At 49.8% G+C, this 27,031-nt stretch overlaps 1 protein-coding gene across 1 annotated transcript; it reads left to right on the top strand.

Moving 5' to 3' along the window:
* Nucleotides 1–8,671: 8,671 nt before the first annotated feature.
* LOC309818350 (myeloid-associated differentiation marker-like) lies at nt 8,672–9,613 on the top strand (the record flags this gene model as incomplete). The annotated part of the gene is given in 2 exon segments (XM_082648038.1): nt 8,672–8,713; nt 8,717–9,613. Coding segments are annotated over 2 exon segments (939 nt in total).
* Nucleotides 9,614–27,031: the final 17,418 nt, after the last annotated feature.

Here is a 27,031-nt window from a genome sequence, read left to right as displayed (position 1 = left end):
AGTAAACACTCACTGAATGTTATCTATTTATTTTTACTATTCCCCATGATTTTAGAGAGAAGAGAGTGGAAAGGAAGATGGCATTCCAGACAGAGGGAAGTGCACCATCCAAGGCAGGTGAACATGTTGGGGAGTCACAGATGATTTGGTTTAGCTGTGACTGGGGAGTGGGGCAAAGTACCAGAGAAGTCTTTTCAGGGCTGGTTGACATCCCCCTGAAAGTGAGCCTCCCATAGGACATGCGGGCATGGGATAGTTCGGGACCTCGTGTGATGGAGGGCTCAGAGAACACTGGGTGGCTCCCCCAACTATGTAGTTTAGCCTGGATCTTTGCATGGTTGACCAGGAATCTCAACGGTAACCTTGGTAGCTGCCCCCCTCCTCAGCCCTGTGCAACCTAATCTGCGGGCGGCTTTAATCCATCAAGAAGGGGTGTCCTCACTGAGTCTCTTGCCTGCCTGACACATAGTAGGAAATCAACAAATGTTAGGTCCCTCTCCTGCCTCCTTCCTTTCCCTGGATGCTTGCAGACTGTGCCCAATACCTACCCTTGGGGCCACTGTCCGTACAAGACCTTGACAGAAAGTGGGCAGGCAGGCCTGGGCTGGGCCAGGTGGACCCTGAGTCTAGAAAGGGTCAGGCAAAGGCTATAGGGACCAGTAGGCTGTCGGCCGGGTGGAGAGAGGGGGCTGTTACTGATTCTCTGCCATGAAAAAGCCCCATTGTGGGGTCTTTGGGGGAGAATATATTTATTTTGTTTCCTGAGCTGTGTGAACAGTGCACTGTGCTGCCTGGGTTGAGAGGGCTCTGTGTGGCTAGGGAGGGATTACATCCCCCTCTTGGGTGGTGTGTTATGAAAAGGCCTCATTCAGCCAGGCCCGGCTGCCCACCGGCAGCCCAGGCTCCTGCGGTGTCCCTGGGGGCAGCCTGGTGTCCCTCCCTCTCTCCCTGAGGTGCAGGCTTGGGGCTGTGTGTGGACGTGAGTGTGACAGGCAGCCAGTATAGGCCCAGTCCCTGAGGGGCTGCGGCTCACCTTCAGGTAGAGTCTGTCAACTGCACACCTCAGGATGGAGCTGGCTGAGGCACTGGGGCTCAGACACAAGAGGCGTTTGGTCCGTGTCTCGACCTCAAATGTTACTTACCTTTGAGGGAGGTTTCACATCCAGTCAGAGATTTGCTGAAGGAGACCTTCACCATACAACTTTAAATCCATGTTCATTGCTGGGCCACGTTGCCAAGGGGGCCTCTGAATGTTTGTATAATTTCTATGACTATTTTGTGAATAGCACGATTATGTTGCATTATGTTTGGGGTGTGTGTGTGTGTGTGTAAAGAGTGTTAATTTGTTCACAGGAAATGTTTTTAACACAACTCAATTTTTGTAACCCTGTTTGGCATTTCTTTATTTTTCAATACCCTGGGAGCCTCAGTCCCTGGAAGTGGATGTGGATAGTCTGAACCTCTGAGGGCCCTTGGCAAAGACAGCGTGCATCCCGAGCACGTCTGGACATGAGGGGTGAGGTGAGCAGGCAGGGTGCCTGAGTCCCCGGCAGCCATGGGAGCCGTGGGTGGAAGGGCTGCCTCTTGGCCAGCCAGCCCCGTGAGTAGGCAGAGAGGGCAGGAAGGGGGTCCTTCTGTGAAATTGGCTGGCTCCCCAGGTGATCAGGGCTCTGGTGGGGAACATGAAGTTCAAGTCCTTGCGGGGCCGTTCCCTGCCTCTCCAGCTGTGCTGGGCTCCCAGGCCGAGCATGGGTCACCCCTCACTGGACGTGCTCCCACCCCGCTCAGACACAAGCCCCACTTCTCTACTGCCTTTCTGGGCTCACACCATCCATCTGCCTCCACTAACAGAACCCTTTTTACTCAAAGTTTAAGGGGCAGAACCCAGAACCCCCAGCTGCCGTGGGGTCTTATCTCAGTGACAGGGTAGCTCGCTGTCACTATCCTGCCTACTGGACTGGCCCTCTGCCTTCTAGCTCCAGCTCTGTCTGTGCCTCACTGAGTGACCTTGGAAAGTCACTGAGCCTTGGTCTTCCCATCTGCACAAGGGGGAATTGCATTGGTTGGTCGCTGAGGGCCCTTGAAGCTCCAATTTCCTGTAAGTCTAGAAATCTGGATGCAGGTATCTGTGGTCAGACTGAAAATATCTTTACGTGGGTACCTGGGACGTCATGCCTGGATCGTAGCCACTCTGTGTGCCCCAACACGGCCCCAAAGTGGGTTTCTCCTGGACATTTGCATCTATGCTCTTGGGGAGGTTAAAGATGTTTGACTAACATACAGCCCCCTTCATCCCTCCCCCTCTTTGCAAACAATCATAGAGGAGGGCTTGATACTGGCATTTGGAGCAGAAGTGGGTGGTGGGGAAATGAGGCTAAGGAGGGAAGGAGTTGGGAGTGGGCTGCACTAGAGGGGTCACTGCTCAACTCTGGGGAGCCCTGAGCTCCCAGCTGCCTATTCTAAAATAAGGTCTGATTTCAGGTTATGGCCCATTGTGCCATTGGAGAGGCTCCCCTCCCAGAGGAGTAAGAGGGCCATTTGCTCTCCAGCAAGACTTCCTGATGGAGAGGCATCTTGGTGTGCCAGGTGGCCCTGCACGTGCTCTTGGCCTTGGACTTGTACTCAAGGGTGAAAAGAAGGTGAGTGGAGCATCTGGCTGGGCATAGCTTAAACGCCTGGGGATGCATATACCAGCAACTCTGGCTGAGATGTGACGTTACTCCGAGCTTGCAGGACAGGGATCTGGCTTCCCTGAAACATGACCTAGTCATCCCAGAGTAAGCTGGGATGTTCTCAAAGGATGAAAGATGGATTCATGGATAGATGGATAGATAAAATTAAACTGATTTGAGAGAGGAATATCTAATGACTTTCTGTAGGTGATTGTCTTATTTAACAGGAGAGGAAAACTAAATTTTATCTCAATGTTTTGAGCCTGGTGAACTAAGAGAATGAGTCTGGAAGGGAGGGCTGCTGGTTAGGGTGGTGGAAAGGAGATGGATGTTTGGCATGGAGTATAGTGGGAATCAGGCAAGGATGGCTTGATTTGAGACCTGTTGAGTTTGAAGCAACAGAAAGAGAGCCAAGTGGAACAAGGGATACTTGTCAAGGTGGGGATAGATTTGGAAGCTTCATACATAGAGATGATAGCAGAGGTACTATGAATGAGTCAGTCCTCAAAGGAGAGACATTATGGCAAAATATGAAGAATGAGGAACCTTAGGAAGCTTGAATTAATATTGCTTGGTTTATAAATGGGCAAACTGGGCTCCAGAATTTGTCATTCATTCACCTGGCCATCCATCCATCCATCCCACTCAACAAATGTATTTATTCTGAAGCTATAATGTACAAGGTAATATATCTGAAAATGTTCATGGGTAAGGGACTGACAAGGGATAGTCAGCAAGGGGAGAGCGGAGAGAGAAGCATCTGGGAACCAAGGGAGGAGGATGTTTCAGGAAAGCCAATAACATCCAATCTTGTGGAGCTCAAAGAGCAGGAAAGCTAAGGAAAACAATTTGGATTTGCTCTCTGGTGGATCCTGGGGGAGAATTTTGGTAAACTGTTGGCAAGGGGGAGTCATGAATGAAGGGGCTAAGGAGGGATTGTCTATGCTTCTGGAAGATGGACAGGAATAGTTTTTGTCTCTAGCTTCTGCATCGTGCTTTTCAGTGGTGAAGCATTCTGTGCAACCAGCACATTCACCAATTACAGACATATTGCCTGAAATGTCTAAATAGGATTCCATTAGGACGCAGTCCCCTGAAATAGAACAGATGCTCTATCACCTACCATCTAGTCATTTACTAGTGATAGCATGTGCTTTGAGAAAAGCCCTGTGCCAGATGTCAGAAGACCTGCTTTCTATTCCTGGCTCTGATGCCAACCAACTGGATTACCTTGGCCAGATCATTCAATAAGAACTCTTTATCCATACACCAGCGAGGTTACTTCCCACTCCTTATCTGGTATTGTTGTTCATTTTGGACTCCCCCCAAATATATTACCTTGCAAATTGTGGCTGCTAAATAAATCCATTTGTTGTGTGGATGGATGGAAGGATAGACGGGTAGGTGGATGAGCTACAAATTCTGGAGCTCAGTTTACACATCTATAAACCAAGGGACATCAATTCAAGCTTCCTGAGATTCCTTCCATCTCCAATCATCTATGACCATGCTTTTTTTTTTAATCACAAGCAAAATTCTTCCAAAGTTGCTTAGAGCTAGCACACCTGGGCCAATTAAGCTTTTGTAGAGCATTCCATTTAATCTCCTTGAGGTTAGAGACTGGGCCATCTATTGTCACAGCTCCAAAGCCTTTCTTCTATGATCAGAGATAGGATCCTAGAAGATTGATACTAAGCGTTCATTGGAGGAAAAATAAATCACTTCCAACTATACTCTGATTCTCTAGAGACACATTTAAAGATATGTAGCATGTGGTTCTCATGGTAGAAAACATGCCATGGTGTTTGCCAGCTACTCCAAGATTGTTCTTGATGACAGGACGTGTCCCTGTAACCAGTTTCTGGTGAGACATCTGCACGCGGCTTTGCAGTTTCAGGATGTCCCTACATCCGTCAGCCCATCAACAGAGAATCTAGGAACATCAGCACAGAGTCCCAGCCACAGTGTAAAATGTAAGCTGACAGCTTGGAAAGCATCCAGAGGCGAGTGGCCAGGAGGGTGAAGGGTCTGGAAATGACCGAAAATGAGGAGTGGTTAAAAGAACTAGGGGTATTATCCAGAAGAGAAGATGACATGGTAGCTGCTGCGAATGGTGTAGTCCAAGCTAACTTGGACTAAAGTTGATACTTTCTTCTCTGCACGGGCTTCCTGAGAACAAACCTGTGACTGGTGGATGGAAGTTACGGGGAGGCTGATTTCAGCTCATTCTAAGAACTTCAGAAGATTTTTTTCAACCGAGTTATAAGAATATAGAGTTGACTGCCCTGGGAAACAGGCAGTGGGTGACAATTGCCAAGGATGGAGGAAAGACCAGGTGACTTCGGAGGTCTCTTTCAGTGTGGAGATTCCAGGATTCTAAAGAATTTAGAACTGGAGTAAAGAGAAAGCTCTTTGCTTTGTCAGTTTAGAAACCATCTGCTGCTCTTCACTGTGCTTCATCTCATTCCCAGCTGATCTCCTCCAAACACAGTTCTCTATTCAGCAGTTCTAGTCTCCCATCTGAAGTGATTATAAACCTCTCTACTCTCTTTAAAAAAAAAAGGATCTTTTCTTTTCCAAATAAAGAGCTTAGGAGGTCTCAGCAAGACTGTACCTACCTGGAGAAATCCCATAAGAAATAATTAAATAATTAAGTAAACAAACAAATAATAAACCTCCAAGCCAAAATTATATAGCAGTGAAGGCCACACCCCCCAAATTCAGGTTGTCTGGCTGTCCAGAACACAGAGCTTTTGTCTGTCTTCAGGGATGATGGATTTGTCTGACCCAAGATTGGACCTCTTAAATTCAGTTCTGGGCACGGGTAGGTGGGAAACCCTCTGAAGCCCACACCCCCTGAAGGTGGATAGAGAGGGAGAAACTCTGTCTCCATGGAAACTAGGGGTCCCAAGCATAAACAATCTTTTTTTTCACCTGGAGCCAAGTCTTCGAAAAGTGACTCAGCCTGAGGTTTGCACACCGGGGGCCTCCTATCTGGTGGTGTTGATGTCAGTGGAGCCTCTGATGGAGAGATTTTCTTGGAATTATTCAGAGTGGCCCACAAAATAGAAATTAATCTATCAAATGCAAGGCCTAAAATAAAAACTGATTCACAACCACTTTATTTGTGACAACACCACTGGCAACTAGAAGTAGCCCTTGGCTCCCCGACCCAGGGTTCAATTGGAATTTTTTTCACAGTAGCACAAACGTCCAAGCCAGAATGGCTATTCGGGATGATTCAACCCCCTCATTTTACAGATGAGGTTTTGTTTGAAGCTTAGTTCCAAGCAGGATTGGTATCCAACAAGAAAGCATTAACATTTTCCAGAAGCAGCCCTTGCCTCCCAGCTGAAGGCTACTTTAACACGAAAGTCCAAGTCTTCTTTCAATTAGCTCGGGTGCTCTGGGCACAATTACTAGAAAATGGGTGAGTGAGGGGGAGACCCCAGGTAAAAAAAGCCTGGTGATGTGTCCACGGTCACCAACTGAGCCCTCACTTGTGTGGTTGGTGATGGAGGGAGCAGCTCGTTCTAGGTGGCAGCTACCAGTCATCGGGGGCCACTCTGGGAGAGGCACCTGAGGGAGAGGCACCTGAGGGACAGGGCGCAGGTAGAGGTGGCAGCTTCTGTCTCCATCAAGCTGGGTATCAGATGCAAGGGCGCCACCTACTGGTCGAGGAGATCAAGGGGCTCTCTGCATCCACTGTGGGCAAAGAAACTGTACTGAGCTACATGTGCTGGGCTGCTTCTCCAGGGCTCTGACCTGTTTGGAGAGGAGCCTTTTCTCCAGCTGCATCCACAGCACCCTCCCTCCTCCACCAACCTTGGCTCCTGCACCTGCTGCATCTGACAGGCGAACTAGGTTCCACCACACTACCAGGTGTCGCAGAGGAGGAGCTCCAATTCCCTGGCATGGGCTCTCTATGAACTCACAGAAGACCGTGCCTGCATGGGTTTCTCTTCCGTGTGTGTGTGTGTGTGTGTGTGTGTGTGTGTTTGGGGGAAAGGAAGGCGGAGTGAGGGACGTTGTGTTGTGCTGACAATGCAGGTCTGTTCTGAAGCCCAGAGGAAAACATTAGTACAAAGTAAAAGAAAGAAAATGTTGGTGTTTCCAAGAATACTTAAATAATTGCTGCTATTCTGGCCCTCAGATTGGTGGTGTGTCTGAGTAATAGTTCTGGCCTGAGTCCTTTATACCACACTGTGTCCCAGAGGGCAGGCTGGCTCTGTCATGTCTGTAAGGATTTACCCAGGGTGTGTGGTGCTCTGGGGGACTCCACGGCGACACAGAGGAGCCAAACACTGGGCTATAAGGAGAGACAGTGAAGATGGCACTTCGCTGTTGAGCGACACTCCTCGGAGCTCACAATTCATAGCACTTCAGACATGTGGAGGCTTCTGGGGGGCCTCCTCAGTTCCACTCCAGGCTCCTCCTCCATGGGGAAGGTTGGCTCCATGCCTGCATCCCTTCTGGGTCAGAAGACACTTACTGGGCTGCCTTGGGGCCACTCAGGCCCCGGAATTCCGCCCCCCCCAGTCATTCCCGCTCTGCCACCCCGGGCCCCTCCCCAGTCCCGGGTGCATCCTCAGGGCTGTCACCTGCCAGAGGGCCAGCAGGTGCCTCCTCTTTCAGCTCCTGCCCTTAAGAGGGGGCTTATGATCTGTTCATCCTCCACCCGCTCCCTGGGATGCCCTGAAAGCCTCCACATCAGCAACCAGACACGACATCCTTGTTCACTTCCAATCCTTCCTTCCCGGCTTGGACACTAATCACCAATCTCCCAGGCCAGAAAAATCTTCGCTCAGGTAGTACTACTCCTCGATCTTTTCAGACTCCCACCTGGAGGGAAGCTTTGGAGTTTAAGAGCCAAACACTATGTTAATTTATTCTGTGGTTCCCCCAGGATGTTTCACTTTGGAGTAATGCTGAGTTGGTGTCTCCCTATCCAAGTGGGGAAGAGTCACATTTTAAGGCAAAACTGGGGGGAGGGGATTCAAAACAGTTCCTACTACACATGTCATCTTGTCCCCACTGCCTTGCTCTCACCCCATGGCTTATCCCTCTTCTGGGTGGGGCTGTGTCACCTCAGATGGCAGCTCCTTCTAGTGACGGCTGCAGGGAGGAAAGGCGGGGATACGTGTCTCTTCGGGTTGCTGTGGAAGGAGCCCATGGCCCTGAAGGTGTGTCCTGGGTTCCCAGAGCCTGAGCTTTGGTCCTGGGCTCCCACCCACGGACCCTGCTGAAATTCTGGGCTGCAGAGCAAAGGGTTCAAACCCATGGCTTTGGCATTTGTATCTGGGTTTCCCACACCCTAGCCATGCCACCTTAGGGAAGGACTTAATTCCCCCAACCTTAGTTTTCTCATCTGTAAAATGGGGTTAGCAGTACAATCCACAGTCCCTTTTCTGAAATCCTTGGGGTCAGATATGCTCCAGAATTCAGAATTTTTCAGCTTCAATCATGTAACTTGGTGTATCTACTCTATAGGACATAATAACCACTGGGGTCTGAAGGCACCTTGTAATCAAACACATTAGTGTTTCTGACACTGAACTTTTGAGCAGTCACACTACATAAAATAAAGACCATAAATTGTCTTGTGTCTGTTCAGTTCAAATTTTGTTACCAAACAATTTTTGTTCAGTTTTCAGAGCCTTGAAGGGTTGTAGTTACAGATAAGGGTCAGGCTACCCTGTGTCTCTGTAGATAATGGCATGCGGCACAAAGAGGTAAAAAAATGTTCATGGTTTGATGCCAGACCAAACACAGCTGTGAACCTTGGGATAAGACAAGTCTCCTGAGAAGGCCAAGGGTGATGGGTGGGGAGAATCATTCTGGAGCAGCAGTGCCATTACCCAAGTGTGTGGGCAATTGGTTCAAACTCCAGAGATCTTGAGCCTCAGCCATCACAGACCCCTGAGACTTTCCAGGCGTCTGATCAATCCTCCTCCAGAGCCGAATCTTCCTCTGGTGGGTCCTCGGTGAAGACCACTGCCATGTTGGTGGCAGTGACCAGTAGGACCAGAACGACCACCACATAATCGTCCGCAGGCCTGGGCTCCTCAACCATTATGGGTTGCTGCCTCCGACGGCTGCAGCTGCTCTCCACCTGCGTGGCCTTCTCCCTGGGAGCCAGCGTGGGCACCTGGAAGGGGACCATAGGTAACTGGTCCATGTTCATCTGGTGCTTCTGCTTCGTTGTGACCCTCATCAACCTCATAGTCGAGTTATGTGAGCTCGAGGATCACTTCCCCTTCTCCTGGGACAACTTTCTCATCACCTGCAACTGCTACTCTGCCCTCCTCTGCCTCTCGGCCTCCATCATCTACCCCACCACCTACATTCAGTTCTTGCCCGATAGCCGCTACCGGGACCGCACTATCACCTCCACTGCATTCTCCTGCCTTGCTTTTGTGGCTTATGCCATGGAAGTGGCCTGCACTAGGGCCCAGCCCAACATGATCACAGGCTATATGGCCACCGTGCCAGGCCTGCTCAAGGGGCTGGAGACCACTGTGGCCTGTGTCATCTTTGTCTTCATCAGCAGCCCCTACCTGTACCTGCACCAGCCGGCCCTGGTGTGGTGCGTGGCCGTGTACTCCATCTGCTTTCTCCTGTCATCTGTGGCCCTTCTGCTGAACCTGGGCAAGTGTGACAACAGGCTGCCCATTCCCTTCCCCATTTTCCAGGTTGTGCTCACTCTGCTCTCCGTCCTCCTCTATGCCACCGCTCTGGTCCTCTGGCCGCTCTACCAGTTCAACCAGAAGTTCGGCGGCCAGCCCCAGCGGTCCAGCGATGTGAGCTGCAGCGATAGACTCACCTCCTTGGTGTGTACCTGGAACCAACGACTGGCTGTGGCCAGTCTGACAGCCATCAACCTGCTGATTTATGTGACTGACCTGGTGTTCTCGGTCCACCTGGATTTTGTCAGTGGCTGAGGCTTTGCCCAGGGGCTCCTGATTCCTCTTCTCACCTGAAGTTCGTTTCCAAGCCCTGACGTCCTCTGATGTGCTCTTCCTGGCTCCCCTCTCTCCCTGCTCACATCCTTCCCCAACCATCTCGCTCTCTTTTCTGCTCCCTTCCCTCCTTCTGCTCTGTCTCCTTCCTGTTTTGTGTGGTTGCCCACATTCTGTTTTGCCTCTTTCTCTTTTCACTCTCTTATTTTCTACATTTTCTGCTTTTTGGCCCTTTTCTGGTCATTTTTGTTTTCTCATCTCCTGTGTCCTGACCGCCTCTTCCCCTTTTCCTTCTTCTGATCCACTGGGACCCTGAGCTTCTTCCTCCTCTGCCCACCGCCCCCGTCCCACCTCCTAAGGTGCTGACTCCACATCACACAGCCCTCTGTGCAGCTGTTCACACCCTGGGCCTCCAGAGGGGCCTCACAGCCAAAGTATGCCTGTGCCCCTGGTGGTGCCTTCGTTGGTGTGTGTATATGGGTTTGGGGTGTGCCAGTGAGTAGGTAGGGATTGGGCCTCACTTCCTCCCAGTGGAGGGGGGTGTACAGTGCACCTTCCCTTTATTTAAAAAAAAAATCTCTTGAGGGCAATAATTTCCGGTGGTCAGGAGGCTTAAAGCAGAGACCCTGGGTCCCTAGGCCCCAGCTGGTGCTCGGCCCTGCCTGACACTGGCTCCAGAATTTTTCCCGGCTTACTAAAACCCACCTCCTAGAGGTCATCTTAAAAGACGCAAGGGCTGAATGCCTTCCATCTGAACTACTTTCTTGGGGATCAAAATAGGAGCTGGCAAAAAACTGCACGGTCTTGAAGACAACTGTCTGAAGTATTTGTGAGGGGCAGCGATGTGGCCCTCCTGCCTCAGAGTTCAAAACAGCATGTCCTGCCTCTGCAGGGAGAAGAAAATGGCCACTGCCAGCCTTAAAGCTGATGTTAGACTGGAATTTTTCTTTTTGTGTGAGTGGTCAGGAGGTCAAAAATTACTGGATGGCCCTGTTCTTTTTTTTTTTTTCTAACAAAGATAAGATTGAGTTTAATTGTTTGTCTTTGGATTTTTTTTCTTTTTTTAAAAAAATATCTTTATTGGAGTCTAATGGCTTTACAATGTTGGGTTAGTTTCTGCTGTACAACAAACAAAGTGAAACAGCTATATGTATACATATATTCCCCATATCTCCTCCCTCTTGCGCCTCCCTCCCACCCTCCCTATCCCACCCCTCTAGGTCCTCGCAAAGTATCAAGCTGATCTCCCTGTGCTATGCAACAGCTTCCCACTAGACGGCCCCGTTCTTAAAGGCAGAGTTTCTTTTCTATTTTGGAGGGGAAGGTGGGTTGAATGGGTGGGGATTTTCGCTGCTGCAGTCAAAGGAACTGCAGTGCTTGAGTATGTGGTGCACACACGTGTTTCTGTATGTCAGTGGTTGCTGCTTTTTGTTGCTGCTTCCTGCTTCCCTGGGACTCATGCATAAAGTGACCTATATAAATGTAGAAATATATAAATATATATATATTTTTTCTTTTTCTTTTAATTACCTGGAGCTTCTGGTCCCCATCAGTCCCTGCTGTCAATCATAGAGAGAAATCTTGTCCTTTCTGCCACATCCATAACGATCTTTTTTTAAAACCTCAATACAAAGATAAAAGAAAAAAAGAAAACAAAAATGAGACCAACAAAATCCACAGATCCTAACTGCCCCAAGTTTGACTAGAAATCAGAAGCAGCCTAGCTTTTAAAGGGGCCTTGCCAGCTCCTCGATGCCTCTCTTTAAAGGGGTGTGCTTTGTGCATACTGAGTGTGTAGTTGTGTGCGTGTGTCAGTGGGCATGCATGCATTAAGACCAGCAGCCCTTTATATAACTGTTGGCAGGGAAGTCACCCCAAGCCTTCTTCCTCTCCTGTTTTCAGCCACAAAGGCTCAGAGTCCAGCATCCTAGTGTCACCAGGGCCAGAGAAGCCAGGCAGGTAGAGCTGTGGGGAAGAGGCAGGGGAAGGACCTGCACTGCTGCCACTCACTCCTGTACTGGGATGAAGCAAGAAGCAGGCAAATCTTAAGAAGGAATGAAATAAAATTCTTATTTTAAGACGAGACAAGAAAAGTTTATTTGGCCAAATTCACTTAAAGCTGGGATAAAAAGTTAAACAGATTTCTTTATTGCAGGACTTCTTAGGACCTTGTATAGATTAGTATGCATTACAAAATTACCAAAAGAGGTATATAGCAGTAAGTGATTCCCCAACATATGTGATCAGGGAACTCTTTCTTTTCGTGGAACATCATGGACTAGTGGTCCATGGGATACCCTTTGGGAACCATCCGTCACATCTCCCCCCGCCCCCCACTGCCCCCAGACTGGTTCAACAACTTGGCTTGAAAGGCTCTCACAAAATCACCTCCCGCAGTGGTCCATCTCCTCTGGGGCAGCTTTCATTCCTTAGGGGGTGCAAAGCCCACTTGCCCTGCTCTCTGGACTTGCACAGAGAATTTCAATCCCTGTTCAGCTGGAGAGTTCTCTGAAAAGTTCTCAAGTGTCCTTGTGTTTCCTGTCCTTACGTGCTCTAGACTGAATGTCTCTGCATTAAGTCAGGTGCTCCTTCAGGGCAGGAACTGGGCTTTGCTGTGGGATCTGCAGTGCCCAACACACAGTAAACACATGGTAAATAGTTTTTTAGGACAGAGATGAATAGAACCTCCACAGTTCTCTCATGCACACCTCAACTGTGCCCCCATCTCCAGACCTTCCACGGTCCTGGCTGCCTGTGTTGATGGGCTGTGGAGTCACACATGGTGGCTCACATGTTTCCTGTGAGAAAGGAAACATTCAGTCTCCTTGGATGTGACATGCAGTGACATTCAGTCTCCAATGCTCATTGCTCCTTGGATACTTGACTCTCCAGATCCCACAACTCTCTTACACGTAATCTCACGATGACATCTTGATCCCTCCTCAACGCCTTTGCACAAGCTGTTCCTTTGCCTGGGACATGGCCACCTCTTTATCAGTCTTCAGATCTCTGCTGAAACGTCACCTGTGTAGAAGAATCTTCCAAAAGTACATCTGCCCGTCATGCTACGTCCTAAGACCCTGTTTGTTCTCTTCATCGTGCTGGTCACTACCTGAAGTTTTCTTGTAACAGTATTTAACAAGTTTATGGGTTTGTCATCTGACGCCCCACCAGAGGTTCCACTCGGACAGATGTCTAGTCTCTGCTGTCACCTCTGTGTCTCTGGGCCAAGTCAGTCCTGGGCATGGTGTGGACACAGTACATTTTGGACAAACGAACAACTGAAATCAGTAATCATTGGGGGAAGGGGGAGTTCTTATCACATGCACACAAAATGATAATTATTACAATAAGGGGGGTGGGAGGAAACTTTGGAGGCGATGAATATGTTTATGGCCTTGATAGTGGTGATGTTTTCATGAGTATATATTTATCCACTAACTCATAGAGTTGTATACATTAAATATTTACATATGTTTACATGTCAATTATATCTCAATAAAATTGCTTCTTAAAAAATAAAATGTAGTTAAAAGTGCTACACAGTAACATGGGAAAGTGAGTAGCATATTTAAAAGACAAATCACATGTAGTACAATTATAACAATATAAAAATAAGTTTTGATGTTGAGATAAGTTACAAAGAAATACATGTTTCTATTACTTAAAAAAAAAAAAATCAATCATGGAGGTCTTTTCGTCCAAGATGGCTCAGACTCTCTTTCCACATTTCATCATAAACGCTTCTGTCACTCTTCAGTCAGACTCCAAGGGGCAGAGCGAGGCTTTGAGTCGCTGACGTTCTAACAGAGACTGATTCATGAGGAGTCGCCTCTGGCTGCCTGGCCAGCTCCGTGCAGTAGAGCCTGTGAAAGACCCTTGTCATGTTTCACCGTGTGGTCCTTCACCAGGATTGGCTAGACTGACCGAGAATTTTAATTTTTTGAAAAAATTCAAACCATCTTGAAACATACAAGCCAGGCATCCAGGTGCAGGTGGGAAGGATGAGCATGTCTATTGGGAGGCTCCTCAAGGAGGTGCAGAGGCAGGAACCCAGGCTGCCTCCCTGATCCTCTGGCTGGTGTACCCCTTTCCTAGACTCCCTTCCCAAAGCACTCAGTACCCGGGTGCCCAGAGGGAGGGGCGGGGGTGCTGGGAGCACCTGGCATGGGGTCTGAGAAGGTTAAGGGAGCAGGAGGGCGATGTGAGGCTACGGTTGCCCTGGGGGGCATCAAATGTCTGGCACTCTTGGCCCCTCCCCATCATCAAGACCAGGTGAATGCTTGTTCCCTGAATATTTCATAAGTCTGCCCCCATTTTCCACCTCTGAAAGTGTCTTTGCTCAAGGCCCATCATTACACACCTCGACCGTGGAATTAGCCCGGAAACTGGCCACCCAGCTTCTTGGCCAGCCTCCATTCTGTTTTCCTCCTAACGGCCAGAGTGACAGTTCCAAGGTGGGAATGTGATTGATCAGCCCCTCCTTACAGAATGTCAGTGAGGCATCATCACTTACAGCTAAAATCCAACTTATTTTTCAGGTGTTCAGGCCCATCCACTTTGGACCCTGTCTGCTGTACCTGCAATACCTCCCTTACTCCCTGCCTCACTTGTTGTGCTCAGATAAGACCTAGGAGCTTGTGGTGACCTGCCCACACCAGGCTCCTTCACAGAAGTGTCAGTCTGGGAGCAATGGGAGATGGAGTTGGTGGAATCCAGTTAGGCTTCCTGGAGGAGGTGATTAAGGGTCAAGTCTTAAAAGACAAATAAAGGTTAACAAGGCAAAGAAGAGAGGAAGAGTTTTGGGTTTTATGATTTGCTCAAGGATCTCATGAATCTTCAGTGGTGAAGTTGATGTGACTACGGCTTGTGTGTGGGAGAGGGAGGGAGAAGGGAGAATTGAGCGTGGCCAACTGGAGGCCGGTCTATATGCCCACTTGGGTCAGGAATGAGGCTGTGGGGTGGCACAAGGTAAGGAGTTGGAGCTGAGACACTTTGGAAAAGCCAGGACCGTGTGGCCTGCAGCCTCAGAGCAAGAGTAGACAAGGAAAACTATGTCCTTCAGCAAGAGGAAATGTCAAGGCTGATATCCGCCTCCACTGGAGGTTTGGATTTTTTTTTTTTAAGTCTCCACAGAAGAAATCAAAATCTCAGGGCTTCAGTTCTTGTGAAGTGGGCCCAAATGTGCATGATCTCTGAGGTCCAACAACTCTAACCTGGGAAATTAACTCAATCAGTGCCCAACAGACGACTGGCCTGGAGGGTCCTGAGCAGAAGCAGGTGCAGTTATTCTGGGTGAAGCTCCTAACCCAGGCAGCAGGATCCTCCCAGGAAAAAGGGGTCCTGTAAAAGGGGCTCTGAGTTTGATGACAAAGTACACGAGGGAACAATCCACTGTGAGTCACAAGAGCTCCAGTGAACAGACACCAATCTGAAAGAGAAAACAAACAAATACACTTAATACAATTAAGCACATTAGAAAAAGACACCATGAAGAGAAGACAGGAGGATATGAAAGAGAACCCTAATGGGTTGAAGAATGTCCTCCTAAAATTCATGTCTACTCAGAACTTCAGAATGTGGCCTTATTTAGAAATAGGGTCTTTGTAGAAATGATTATTTAAGAATCTTGAGACGGAAATCATCCTGGATGGAGGGTGGGCCCACAATCCAGTGACTAGAGTCTTTAAAAGAGAAAGGACAGAGAGATTTGCACACACAGAGTTGAGAGAAGATGAGCACGTGAAGGTGGAGACAGAGATGCAGTTAAGCGGCCACAAGCTAAGGGGCCTCCAGAAGCTAAAAGAGCAAAGGAATGACCCTCCCCTGGAGTATCAGAAGCAGCATGGCCCTCCTGACCCCTTGATTTCACACTTCTGGCCGCCAGGACTGTGAGAGAATACATTTCTGTTGTTTTAAACCACCAATCTCGTGGTAACTTGTTGCAGTAGCCCTAGGAAACAAAGATGAATTAAAAAATGGAAAATAGAGTCTTTGTCATATTTTTATAAATTTCCAGAAAAGCTTGCCCACTTCTGGTTCCAGAGCATGGTGGTCACATGGATCCAAGGACCCCTTGTCCTAAAACTGTGGTGCCCCAGTGTGTGAGACTCACAGGGTAGGATCCACTAATCTAGAGAAGGGTGGTCGGTCTAAAGGCCCACAGGAGCCAGCGGGGGAGGAGGTAAGTAAAGGGGATGGAGACGACTAAGGCCCACTGGAGAGGACCACCTGCATCTGCCGGGGGATAGTAGAAAAGCAAGATGCACTGTGCATGACACGGTCTCCTGTTTATAAAACGGGAAAAAAATTTACAGATACCCCTGCAAACGTGTGTGCATAAATGTACACACATGTCTAAATATGATTTCAGAGCATGTGAAATGTGGTAAAGGCTGTATATGAGGTTGAGGACATGGATGCTCCCTGGACGGAGGGGTGGACACTCCTATTAGCAGGGAGGAAGGCTGGCCACGCCGAAGGGAGGAAACTGGGCACATGTGATGTGATCATATTCCTGCTTTATGTCAATTATACATGAGAATAAGTAAATATAGAAAATACTAAACAGACATGAAGAATGAAAAGCAATATAAAGTAAAGGGGGTAGCAGCTGCTCAGCTCCAGCCACCAACCCACCACCCCCTAGGGAACATAGCCCAGTGCCACAAGATCACGTCAACATGCCTGGCTGCTGGGCAGGCAGGGCTCAGCCACATCTAGGATGTGCTCTGACGGAGGCACCATTTCCACGCTCACAGATCAGAATGGTGGAGCTGCTGGTGGGAAACTCAGGCAAACCTGTTGCTTTACAGGTGGAGGTATTGCGGCACAGAGAGGGCACATGCCTTACCCAGGGTCACATAGCTGGAACCCCCATGCCTCTCCTCCAAGTTCTGCTTCTGTGGCATTAAATTGATCCAAAGTTGTCATTTAGCCCTAAGCCCTCACTTTGTGGAGGTAAGTTGGGGACAAATTCGGGGACAGACAGCATGACACCCTCAGCTGCCCTCAGAGCCAGTGCCCCTCCCCCCACCCCTGGCAGTGTCCACTGGAAGGCCAGCAGGCTCCAGGGCTCCACTGGCAACTGGGGCTGAAGGAGCCTTGTGAGTCCAGGTAGGTTCTTGGGGTTTGCTCTGTGTTTCTCTTTCCAGCCTCAGCTTTTCCCAGGGTTTATTATCAGCAAAGGTGACAAGGCCCCTGATGGCAGGAAGCTGGCTGCAGGCTCAGGCTGCTGACCCTTAAGCCCTGGGGGCGCCTCTAGGCCAATAGTCCCTTTGAAACAGGGCAGCTATCCCTGAGGAGGGAGCGGGCCGGGGAGGAGCTCTCAGTCCCCCACACCCTGGGACCCTTGCAGGAGGCCCTGAGTGAGGCAGGACTGCAGCCCTGCTGGCGGGACTGTCTTGGGCAGGTGACCTGGGTGATTCCCTGGTCTCCATGGTCCTTGCCACGCTCGCCACGTGTCCCCTGTCCCAACCCTGAAACCCCTTTAGGCCCCTGTCCTCCCTCTTTCAGTTCCACTCCAGGCCCCTCCTCCATGGGGAAGGTTGGCTCCATGCCTGCACCCCTTCTGGGTCAGAACACACCTACTGGGTTGCCTCGGGGCCACTCAGACCCCGGAAACCTCCCCAGCTCATCTCCACTCTGCCGCCCCCGCCCCAGTCCCAAGTGCATCCTCAGGGCTGTCAGCTGCCAGAGGGCCAGCAGGTGCCTCCTCTTTCAGCTCCTGCCCTTAAGAGGGGGCTTATGATCTGTTCATCCTCCACCCCCTCCCTCCCTGGGATGCCCTGAAAGCCTCGACATCAGCATCCAGACGCAACATCCTTATCCATTTCCACTCCCTTCTTCCCAGCTTGGCAGCTGCTAACCACTCTACCAGGCCAGAAAAATCCTCACTCAGGTAGGACTATTGCTAGATCCTTCCAGACTCGCACCTGGATGGCAGCTCTAGAGTTTAAAAGCCAAACATATGTTAATTTATTCTGTGGTTCTCCCAGGATGCTCCACCTTGGAGTAATGCTGAGTTGGTGTCTTTTTTCCCAAATGGAGAAGAGTCACATGTTAAGACAAAATTGGTGTGTGGGGTGTGGGATTCAAACAGTTCCTGCTTCCCATATCATCTTGTCCCCGCTGCCTTGCTCTTACACCATGGCTTATCTCTGTTCACCCCTGAAGCTGCTGGGTCACTGGGTGGGGCTGGGTCGCCTCAGATGGCAGCTCCTTCTAGTGACGGCTGCAGGGAGGAAAGGCCGGGACACATGTCTCTTCAGTTTGCTGTGGAAGGAGGCCATGGCCCTGAAGGTGTGTCCTGGGTCCCAGAGCCTGAGTTTTGGTCCTGGGCTCCCACCCACATGCCCTGCTGAAATGCTGGGCTGTAGAGCAAAGGGTTCAAACTCACAGCTATGGCAGTTTTATCTGGGGCTCCCACTTTCTAGCCATGCAATCTTAGGGAAGTACTGAAGTCCCTGAGCCTTAGTTTTCTCATCTGTAAAACGCGGTTAGCAGTACAATCCATGATCCGTTTTCTGAAACACTTCAGGTCAGATATGATTCAGAATTCAGAATTTTTCAGCTTCAATCATGCAACATGGTGTATCTACTCTATAGGACATAACACCCCACCGGAGTCTGAAAGCACCTTGTAATCAAACACATTAGTGTTTCTGCCACCGACCTTTTGAGCGTTCACACTAAGTGAAATAAATAAAAAACATAAATTATCTCACATCTGTGCAGGTCAAATTTTGTTACCAAATGAATTTTTTAAAAATTCTTCTTCCATTTTCAGAGACTTGAAGGGTTGGGATTGTAGATAAGGACCATCCTAAGCATCATGTCTGCGTAGATAATGGCACACAGCTCAAGGGATTAAACAAATGTTCATGGTTTGAGACCAGACCAAACATGGCTGTGAGCTTTGGGATAAGACAAGTCTCCTGAGAAGGCCAAGGGTGGTGGGTGGGGAGAGTCATTCTGGAGTAGCTGTGCTGTTACCCAAGTGTCTGGGCTATTGGTTCAAACTCCACTGACCCTGAGCCTCAGCCGTCACAGGCCCCCGAGCCTTTTCCAGGAGTCTGACTCCAGAGCTGGAGTTTTCACTGGGGGGTCCTCAGCAAAGACCACTGCCGTGTCGAGAACATAGACCTGCACGACCATCATGACCTCCACACGGTTGTCCTCAGCTCTTTGACCATCATGGGCTACTTCCTCAGCCTGCTGCAGCTGCTCTCCACCTGTGTGGCCGTCTCCCTGGTGGTCAGTGTGGGCACCTGGAGGGGGGCCATGGGTAACTGGTCCATGTTTGGTGCTTCTGCTTCGTTGCGACCTTAACATCTTCATAGTTTGGTTACGTGGGCTCCAGACCCGCCTCCACCTCTTCTGGGACAGCCTTCTTGTCACCTGTGCCTGCCATGCCACCCTCTTATGCCTCTCGGCCTCCATCGTCTTTGCCATCACCTACATCCAGTTCTTGCCTCACAGCCCCTTTCAGGACCACACCATTGCTGCCACTGCATTCTCTTGGATGGTTTCTGTGGCCTGGACCTGTGCCCTGACTGGCAAGTTCTCCTGCTATACGCTCACCTTGCCAGGCCTGCTCAACAGGCTGGAGATCTTCATGGCCTGTGTCACCTTCGCTTTCATCAACAGCCCCTACCTGTATCAGCAGCCACCGGCCCTGGTGTGATGCGTGGCCGTGTACCCCATCTGCTTCCTCCTGGCAGCCACGGCCATCTTGCTGAACTGGTGCAACTGGAACTACAGGCTTCCTATCCCCTCCCCCATTTTCCATTTGGAGCTCACCCTGCTCTCCGTCCTCCTCTACACCTCCGCTGTGGTCCTCTGGCCGCTCTACCAGTTCGTCGAGAAGTTCAGCAGGCAACCCCAGTGATCCAGTGATGTGAGTTGCCATGATAGACTCACCTCCTGTGTGTGCGTCTGGGAACCATGACCGCCTATGGCCATCTTGACAGCCATCAACCTGCTGATTTATGTGGTTGACCTGGTGGACTTGGCCCGCCGGTTTTTTTTATCAGGTTCTGAGGCTCTGCACAGGGCTTCCCGATTCCCTCGTGTCAGTGGAGGTTTCTACACCAAGCCCTGACGTCTTCTGATGTCCTCTTCCTGGCTCCCCTCTCTCCCTGCTCACATCCTTCCCCAACCATCTCGTTCTCTTTTCTGTTTCCTTCCCTCCTTCTGCTCTGTCTCCTTCCTGTTTTGTGTGGTTGCCCAGATCCTGTTTTGCCTCTTTCTCTTGCTGCTCTCATCTTTTCTACATTTTCTACTTTGGGGCCCATTTTTGGTCATCTTTGTTTTCTCGTCTCCTGTGTCCTGACCGCCTCTTCCCCTTTTCCTTCTTCTGATCCATCGGGACCCTGAGCTTCTTCCTCCTCTGCCCACCGCCCCCCTCCCACCTCCTAAGGTGCTGACTCCACATCACACAGCCCTCTGTGCAGCTGTTCACACCCTGGGCTCTGGAGGGGCCTCACAGCCAAAGCATGCCTGTGCCCCTGGCTGTGCCTTCGTTGGGGTGTGTGTGTGTAGGTTTGGGGTGTGGGGTGGGTAGCTAGGCACTGGGCCTCCTTTCTTCCAGTGGAGGGGGGTGTACAGTGCACCTCCCCTTTAAGTTAAAAAAAAAAAACCTAGAGGTCAATAATTCTCAGTGGGCGGGAGACTTAAAGCAGAGACTTGGACCACTTGGCCCCCCCTCGTGCTCAGCCCCACCTGAGATTGGCTCCAGAAGTTTTGCAGGCTTACTAAAACCCATTGCCTAGAGGCCATTTAGAGGAAGCAAAGGGTGGATGCCTTTCATTCCAGCTACTCTCAGAGGAATCAAAAAAGGAGCTGGTGAAGAACTGCAGGGTCTTGAAGACAACTGTCTGAAGTATTTGTGAGGGCCAGTGTTCAAAACACTGCTCTCCTGCCTCAGTGTTCAAAACAGCATATCTGGGGCTTCCCTGGTGGCGCAGTGGTTGAGAATCTGCCGCCAATGCAGGGGACACGGGTTCGAGCCCTGGTCTGGGAGGATTCCACATACCGTGGAGCAACTGGGTCTGTGAGCCACAACTACTGAGCCTGAGCGTCTGGAGCCTGTGCTCCGCAACAAAAGAGGCAGCGACAGTGAGAGGCCCGCGCACCGCAATGAAGAGTAGCCCCCGCTCGCCGCAACTAGGGAAAGCCCTTGCACGGAAACGAAGACCCAACATAGCCAAAATAAATAAATAGCATTCCCTTTAAAAAAAAAGAATCCTCCTGCCAATGCAGGGAACATGGGCTCGAGCCCTGGTCTGGGAAGGTCCCACATGCCATGGAGCATGTGCCACAACTACTGAGCCCGCATGCCACAACTATTGAAGCCCGTGAGCCTAGAGCCCGTGCTCCGCAACAAGAGAAGCCACTGCAATGAGAAGCCCGCGCACCACAACGGAGAGAAGTCCCCGCTCACCACAGCTAGTGAAAGCCCATGCACAGCAACGAAGACCCAACACAGCCAAAAATAAAAACAAATAGATAAATAAATTTATAAAAAAAAAACCAAACAGCATGTCCTTCCTCTGCAGGGAGAACAAAATGGCCACTGCCAGCCTTAAAGGTGATGTTAGGTTGGATTTTTTTTGTTGTTTTTCTTTTCTTTTTCTGGTCAGGAGGGCAAAAATTTGTGAATAGCCCTATTCCTAAAGGGGAAGTTTCTTTTCATTTTTTGTTTTTTCAGAGGGGTGGCTTTGGACGGTGGGGATCGCTTCTACCATAGTGAAAGGAATCGCATGGCTTGACTGGGTGGAGCACACAGAGGTGTGTTTCTGTGTGCCAGTTGCTTTCTCTGCTGCTTTGTGCTTCTCTGGGACTCATGAATAAGGTGATCTATATGAATGTATAAATGTATATATATATATATCTTATTTCCAGGAGCTTCTGGTTTGCATCAGTCCCTGTGGTCAATCATAGCGAAAAGCCTTGTCCCTTTTCACATATGTAGTTTTTTTTAACCTCAATATAAAGATAAACAAAACAAAACAAAAAACCAAAAAAATAACCCCAAATCAACAGATTCTAATTGACCCAAATTTGTCTAGATCTCACAAGAGGCCTAGCAGATTTCCCTCCTCACCCAAACCACCTTCTATGGGAGCCCCTCCCACTGTTTCCACACCCACACCTGATCCAGAGCTTAGGGAGTGGCCCATCCCTGGGAAACTAGAGGTTGGGCCCCATCCCAATGCCCAACATCCTGTCCGCTAACTCTTAAAAGGCCTCTGCCAGCCCCTGGGTGCCTCTCTTTAAAGGTGTGTGCCTGTCTGCCTGCTCAGTGTGCGCGTTTGCCTGTGTATGTGCATGTATGTCCGTGTGCACGCCGGCATTGGCACCATCAGCCCTTTACAGTAACTGGTGGTTGTGAAGACACCAAAGCCTTCTTCCTCTCCTGTTCTCAGCCACAAAGCCTCAGCAGCTTTTGAGTCACCAGGCCCAGAGGGGCCAGGCAAGCAGAGCTGTTGGGGGAGGGGCAGAGGAAGGACCCCCACTGCTGCCATTCACTCCTGTACTGGGATGAAGCATGTGATCTTCACCTAGTGGCAGGTTAGGTGGAGGGGGAGAGGTCCCAGGAGGGGGTCCCCATGACAGGCAAATCTTAAGAAGCAATGCAGTAAAATTCATATTTTAAGGCAAGACAAGAAAAATTTCAACATAGAAATTTTCTCTGCCCATTTGGGGCTCCTCCCTCCCCTCTGGTGTGCATTGTGCATCTGCATTATGTGTTAATTAGACCTCCCTAAGGGCAGAAATACCTGCTCCACCATAAAGAGCAATTTTCTTCTTCTGGCCTCAGCCATGTAACTCCTTAGAAGATAACACTACTTACTTATGACCTGATTAATGTCACAGGCTATATTATTTGCACTCTGCCTTTTTTACAAGATAATTGTTTCTTGCATTAACAAATGTGTGATTGAGTCTCTGATAAAAATAATGATGACCAGGTGACTTGAAATGATCGAACATATGTATAGTCTATAAGACCCATGATTATAATAGTGACACTCTAGATTTGGAAAGAAGCAACAGGAGGGAACCATTTCCTGGAGCTGACAGACTAGTAAGACACGTGGTCCAGAGGATTTTGGCTACTGTTACCAGGACTAGGTGAGTAACAGCACCTTGAATGCCCTGAAATGGGTATTCCTAGCGCCTTGGGACAAATTTGCGATGAAATGCCTCCCAAACCCTGGTCAAAATTAAGGCCAAAAGGGAGAGGATTGTGAAATAAAAAATGTTCCCCACCACCCAGTTCTGCAAGAATCAAGTCATTAGCCACTGCAGTCGCTGACCTACAATCCACCCTGAAGGGAATTTAGGTCGAACATCAGGATGAGACACAATGATCTGGGAACACTGGCAGAACTGGCCATCAGATAGCCAGAGTTTTTCAGGAGATATTTTTATGAACCCAGTTTCTTGCATCTTCGCATACTTAGAAAAGCACTAAAACCATTAATTATGGTCTCTGGTCCTTTCGAAGACCAATAACTTTGCCAAGATGTGTGATTGGTTTCATGTACTCCTTCCCCCAAATCACATACATACTGGGCTCCTGCCTTACCTGTTCAGAACAGTTCTCAGAGCTTTCTGAAAGACTGTCTCTTGGGTCATATTCCTCAGGCTGGCTCAAATAAAATTTTCCATTTCTTTCTTAGATTGACTATTGATTAATTTTTCATCAACAAAAGCTAGTATGCATTGACCTCCCCCCAGTCTGTGTGCAGGAATGTCATATTCTTCTATTTTCCTGAATCAAATTGAACATAGCCCTGGGACCTCACTGCTCAGGAGAATGGAAATGTCTCTGTGGTTTAGTAAAAGAATTGCCAAGGATGTGCTCACCTGAGGCGCTCACTGTACAAGCCTCATGGTTAATGAGGGCAGCAACTCCATCCCTCTTATTTGGTGGGGGTTAAGGGTCATTTGTCACAAATCCAAAGCAAGGTCCAGTCCTCTCACTATGGACCTCAAAAGAAAATTTACAGGTCCTCTGCTTAGTTCAACCCTCTAGTCACAGAGAAGGTGCAGCTGGACCCCAGGGAGGGGGCAGGATTTGTCCAGAGTCACACTGTGTTTGGCAGAGTCAAAGACAGGACCCAGGTTTCCTGGTTCCCAGGCCGGCTGCTTTTCCACTGCCCCACGTTGCTTGCTACAAGTGTGGCAGCAGCATCCTCCAGGCTGGGTTTATGCCCCATCCACCCTAGTTCTGCCACAAACCTGCCACGTCACCCTGAGGAGGTCACTTACTGCTGTGTGAGTCAGTTTCCTCATCTACAAGATGGGGGAGGGGGTGCCAGAGACCCCTGGTCCCCTCCCAACCCTGCCTCTTCCCGGTGCCCCTGGACTGTGCCAGTCTGGGAGACTCAGACGTGGAGGTGGAAGCCAGCTCCCTCCCCTCTGTCCACCATCTGCTTGGCTGTTACATCCTGTTTTTGGTTACATCCTTCCTGATTAGACAGACCCTCCTTCACCACAACCTCTGCTTGGCAGTAAACATACTTCTCTTTCACAACATGAGTTTCCTCAGTCACTTACCGGTAGTCAGACTGTCCAGTGATTCTTTTCAAAAACACAAACTGCTTCCAGGTACCTCCACAGTCTGAGGTCCCCCAGACGCCCTTGTTCCTGCACATTCTTGACTTCCCACTTCTTCAGAGTCCAGCTCAGCAGCCCCAGTGCTCTCGCCCTGTTTGGGGACCTCGTGTTCCTTTAGGGAACGCAAAGTCCTTTCTGCTGGGATACAGAGGGGCTGATCCCAAGCAGAGCAAGAGGAAACGGAAGTCCAGAGTGAGAGAGAGGCAGATCCAGGGTCCTCGGCTGGGTCCACAGTCACACGTGGTCCTGCCTCCGGTGAAGTGGCCCCACTGCCCTGGTCTGGTCCCCCTGGGGATGAACCGTGAGTAGTCTGGAGGGCAGAGCCCAAGAGATCTGGTTTCTAGTTCCAATTCTGCCCCAGGGTAACTCATGACCACAGGTGAGTCTAGTCCCTGCTCTGAGCCTCAGTTTCCTACTCATAAGGTGAGCAGATTGGTCTAAAATTGTGGTCTGGAGCACTAGGGTTCTGGTGAGGCAGTGGGGTAGCAAGTAGGGTATTGGCCTCACCCAGCACCTTCTCTACCCCGAGCAGCCTGGCGCAAATCAAGCTCCGCCCAAGATCTCATTTGAAATAAGATTGGACACAACCATTGCTCATCTTTAGGATGCTGGTTCATAAACCAAGGTACAGACGGAAGAGGGAGTACTATACAGCTGGAAAAAATGAGGATGCTCTCAAAATAATAATAAGGAAATATCTCCAGAATATATTTACTCAAAACAGTAAGATACAAAACGATGTCTAGTATGCTATTTGTATGTAACAAAATGGGGAGAAAAAAAATTAACCTGTATGAACTTGATCTGCATCAAGAAGCACGGGAAGAACTCCCGTGAGTGCCGTGGAGCAGTTACCTGATACTGATGGGAGAGGGGAGCTGAGGGGAGAGTGGATGGAGCCACAGGTAGAAGCAAGGTTTCTCACTGTATGGCTTTTTAGAGCATTTTGATTTTGAAACATGTAAGGAAATTACTTTTTATGACAACAAAATTTAAGTTTGAAAAATATACCATGTGGAGAAGAAGGGTCAGGGAAAGGATAGTTGGCCAGATGGTCTCCATATTCCCCGCAGCCTTGATGGACAGGCTGGGGGAGGAGCTGAAAGATGCCCACACATGCCTGTCTGCAAAGGCAGAGGGATGGGAGGCCCCTTAGGTCCCGGGGTCTGGGGCAGAGGAGCTGTGGCACCCAAGCCCACCTGCTGGGTGGTCAGGGCCTCCCCCAGCCCTTTAGCACACACAGCTGATGGACAAGTCCCCGGTTCCAAGGCTCAGGCCCTTTCCTAGCTCTCTGCCTGGCCTGGGCTCCCTGTCTGCGGGGCAGCGGCCAGAGCCGCCCCACCCAGTGGGTGGAGCCTCCTCCACACAGCCATGACTCCAGCTGACGCCAGCCCCAGACTGTGGCCTGAGCCGCGTCCAAAACAGAGTCCAGGGCACAGATGTTCCCATTTTCTGGCTCTGGACCAGCTTCTTGGAAAAATCACGGAGCCGGCCTTCCTCAATTTACCTTTGAGTGGAGAGAAGAGGGACCCTTTTCTCTTGCGGCCTCGGGCACCTGGCTCTCTGCCCTGGTTGGGGGCAGCAGTGCTGGCTGCCAATCCATGCGGCCCTTGTCTGTGTGGCTGGCTCCTGTCTGAAGGTCCCTGTGCAGAAGCGGGTGGGTGGAAAGAGGATGGTGAGGTTCCAATCAGCCCCTGCCAAAAGTCTCCACACTCCTGGCATTTTCTGGCTGGCTTGCCAATAGGAAGTGGTCTGGCTGAGATGGGAGCGCGGCTGCAGGACCTATGGGTGGGGCACTGCAGTCACAGCAGGACACACAGGAGCAAGGAGATGACTCCTGGAACCAAGAGAAGAGGGAAAGGGCTCAGCATTTACCGAGGTTCTACTACCTGCTGAGCTTTGCAAGGAGACAGACCTGTATTCAAACCCAGGCTCTGTCAGGGAGTAGCTGTGTGACCTTGTTTAAATTACATAATGTACTTTCTGAGCCTCAGTTTCATAATCTATAAAATGGGGATGACAATAATAGTATCCCTGAAGATGAAATAAAATAGATGTAATAAGTCACCTAATCAGACATTTTGTACGAAAAAGTATTGGCTACTCTCTCCCTTTGGGTATAAACTTCAAGGTCAATGCCAACCAGAGTTTAAGATCCTAAAGCCGCATGCCTGGGTTCAAATCCCAGCTCTGCCACTTACTACCTGTGTGATCTTGGGCCAGCTAACCTCTCTGTGCCTGTGAAAATGGGGACAGTGAGTACATAGTTCACAGGGCTGCTGGGAAGAACAAATGAATCCAGAGCAGTGCTTGACCTTCAGTAAGCACGACACTTGTGACCTCTTATAATTGTTGTGTCAACGACAGCCCAGCTGCAGCCCAAGTTCTCATGGACCCTTTCTTAGCTGACAAAACGTGTGAGCTGTAATCTGAGGTCTCTTCCAGAGACAGCTGGGCTGGTGAGGGTTCATCCTAGTTGGTCTTTTCTGGGTCTGCTTCTGACCAGGGGTGGGGAGATGGGGGGTGGATGCTCAGGCCAAGCCCATCCCCTCACCTCCACTCCAACCAGCATCTGTTTCCCATAAAAACGGTCCAGCGCTTCGCCTGGAAGGAGAGTGAGCTTCCTCAGGAAACAAAGTTCTCCAAAACCACCCATCTGGGCAACCAGGCTGCTCATGGGGTGGGAGTGTAGGTCCCTCTGGGCCTCCTTCCCTCCTTACATTGGCCCTGACAAGCCTCAGGGCCCATGACACTCTCTTAGCACTACTGTCA

This window comes from Grampus griseus (genome assembly GCF_964374135.1).
Source record: "Grampus griseus genome assembly, chromosome: 2".
Classification (NCBI taxonomy): domain Eukaryota; kingdom Metazoa; phylum Chordata; class Mammalia; order Artiodactyla; family Delphinidae; genus Grampus; species Grampus griseus.
The sequence above is the reverse complement of the archived record's forward strand: the minus strand, read 5'-3'. Positions and strand labels throughout refer to the sequence as shown.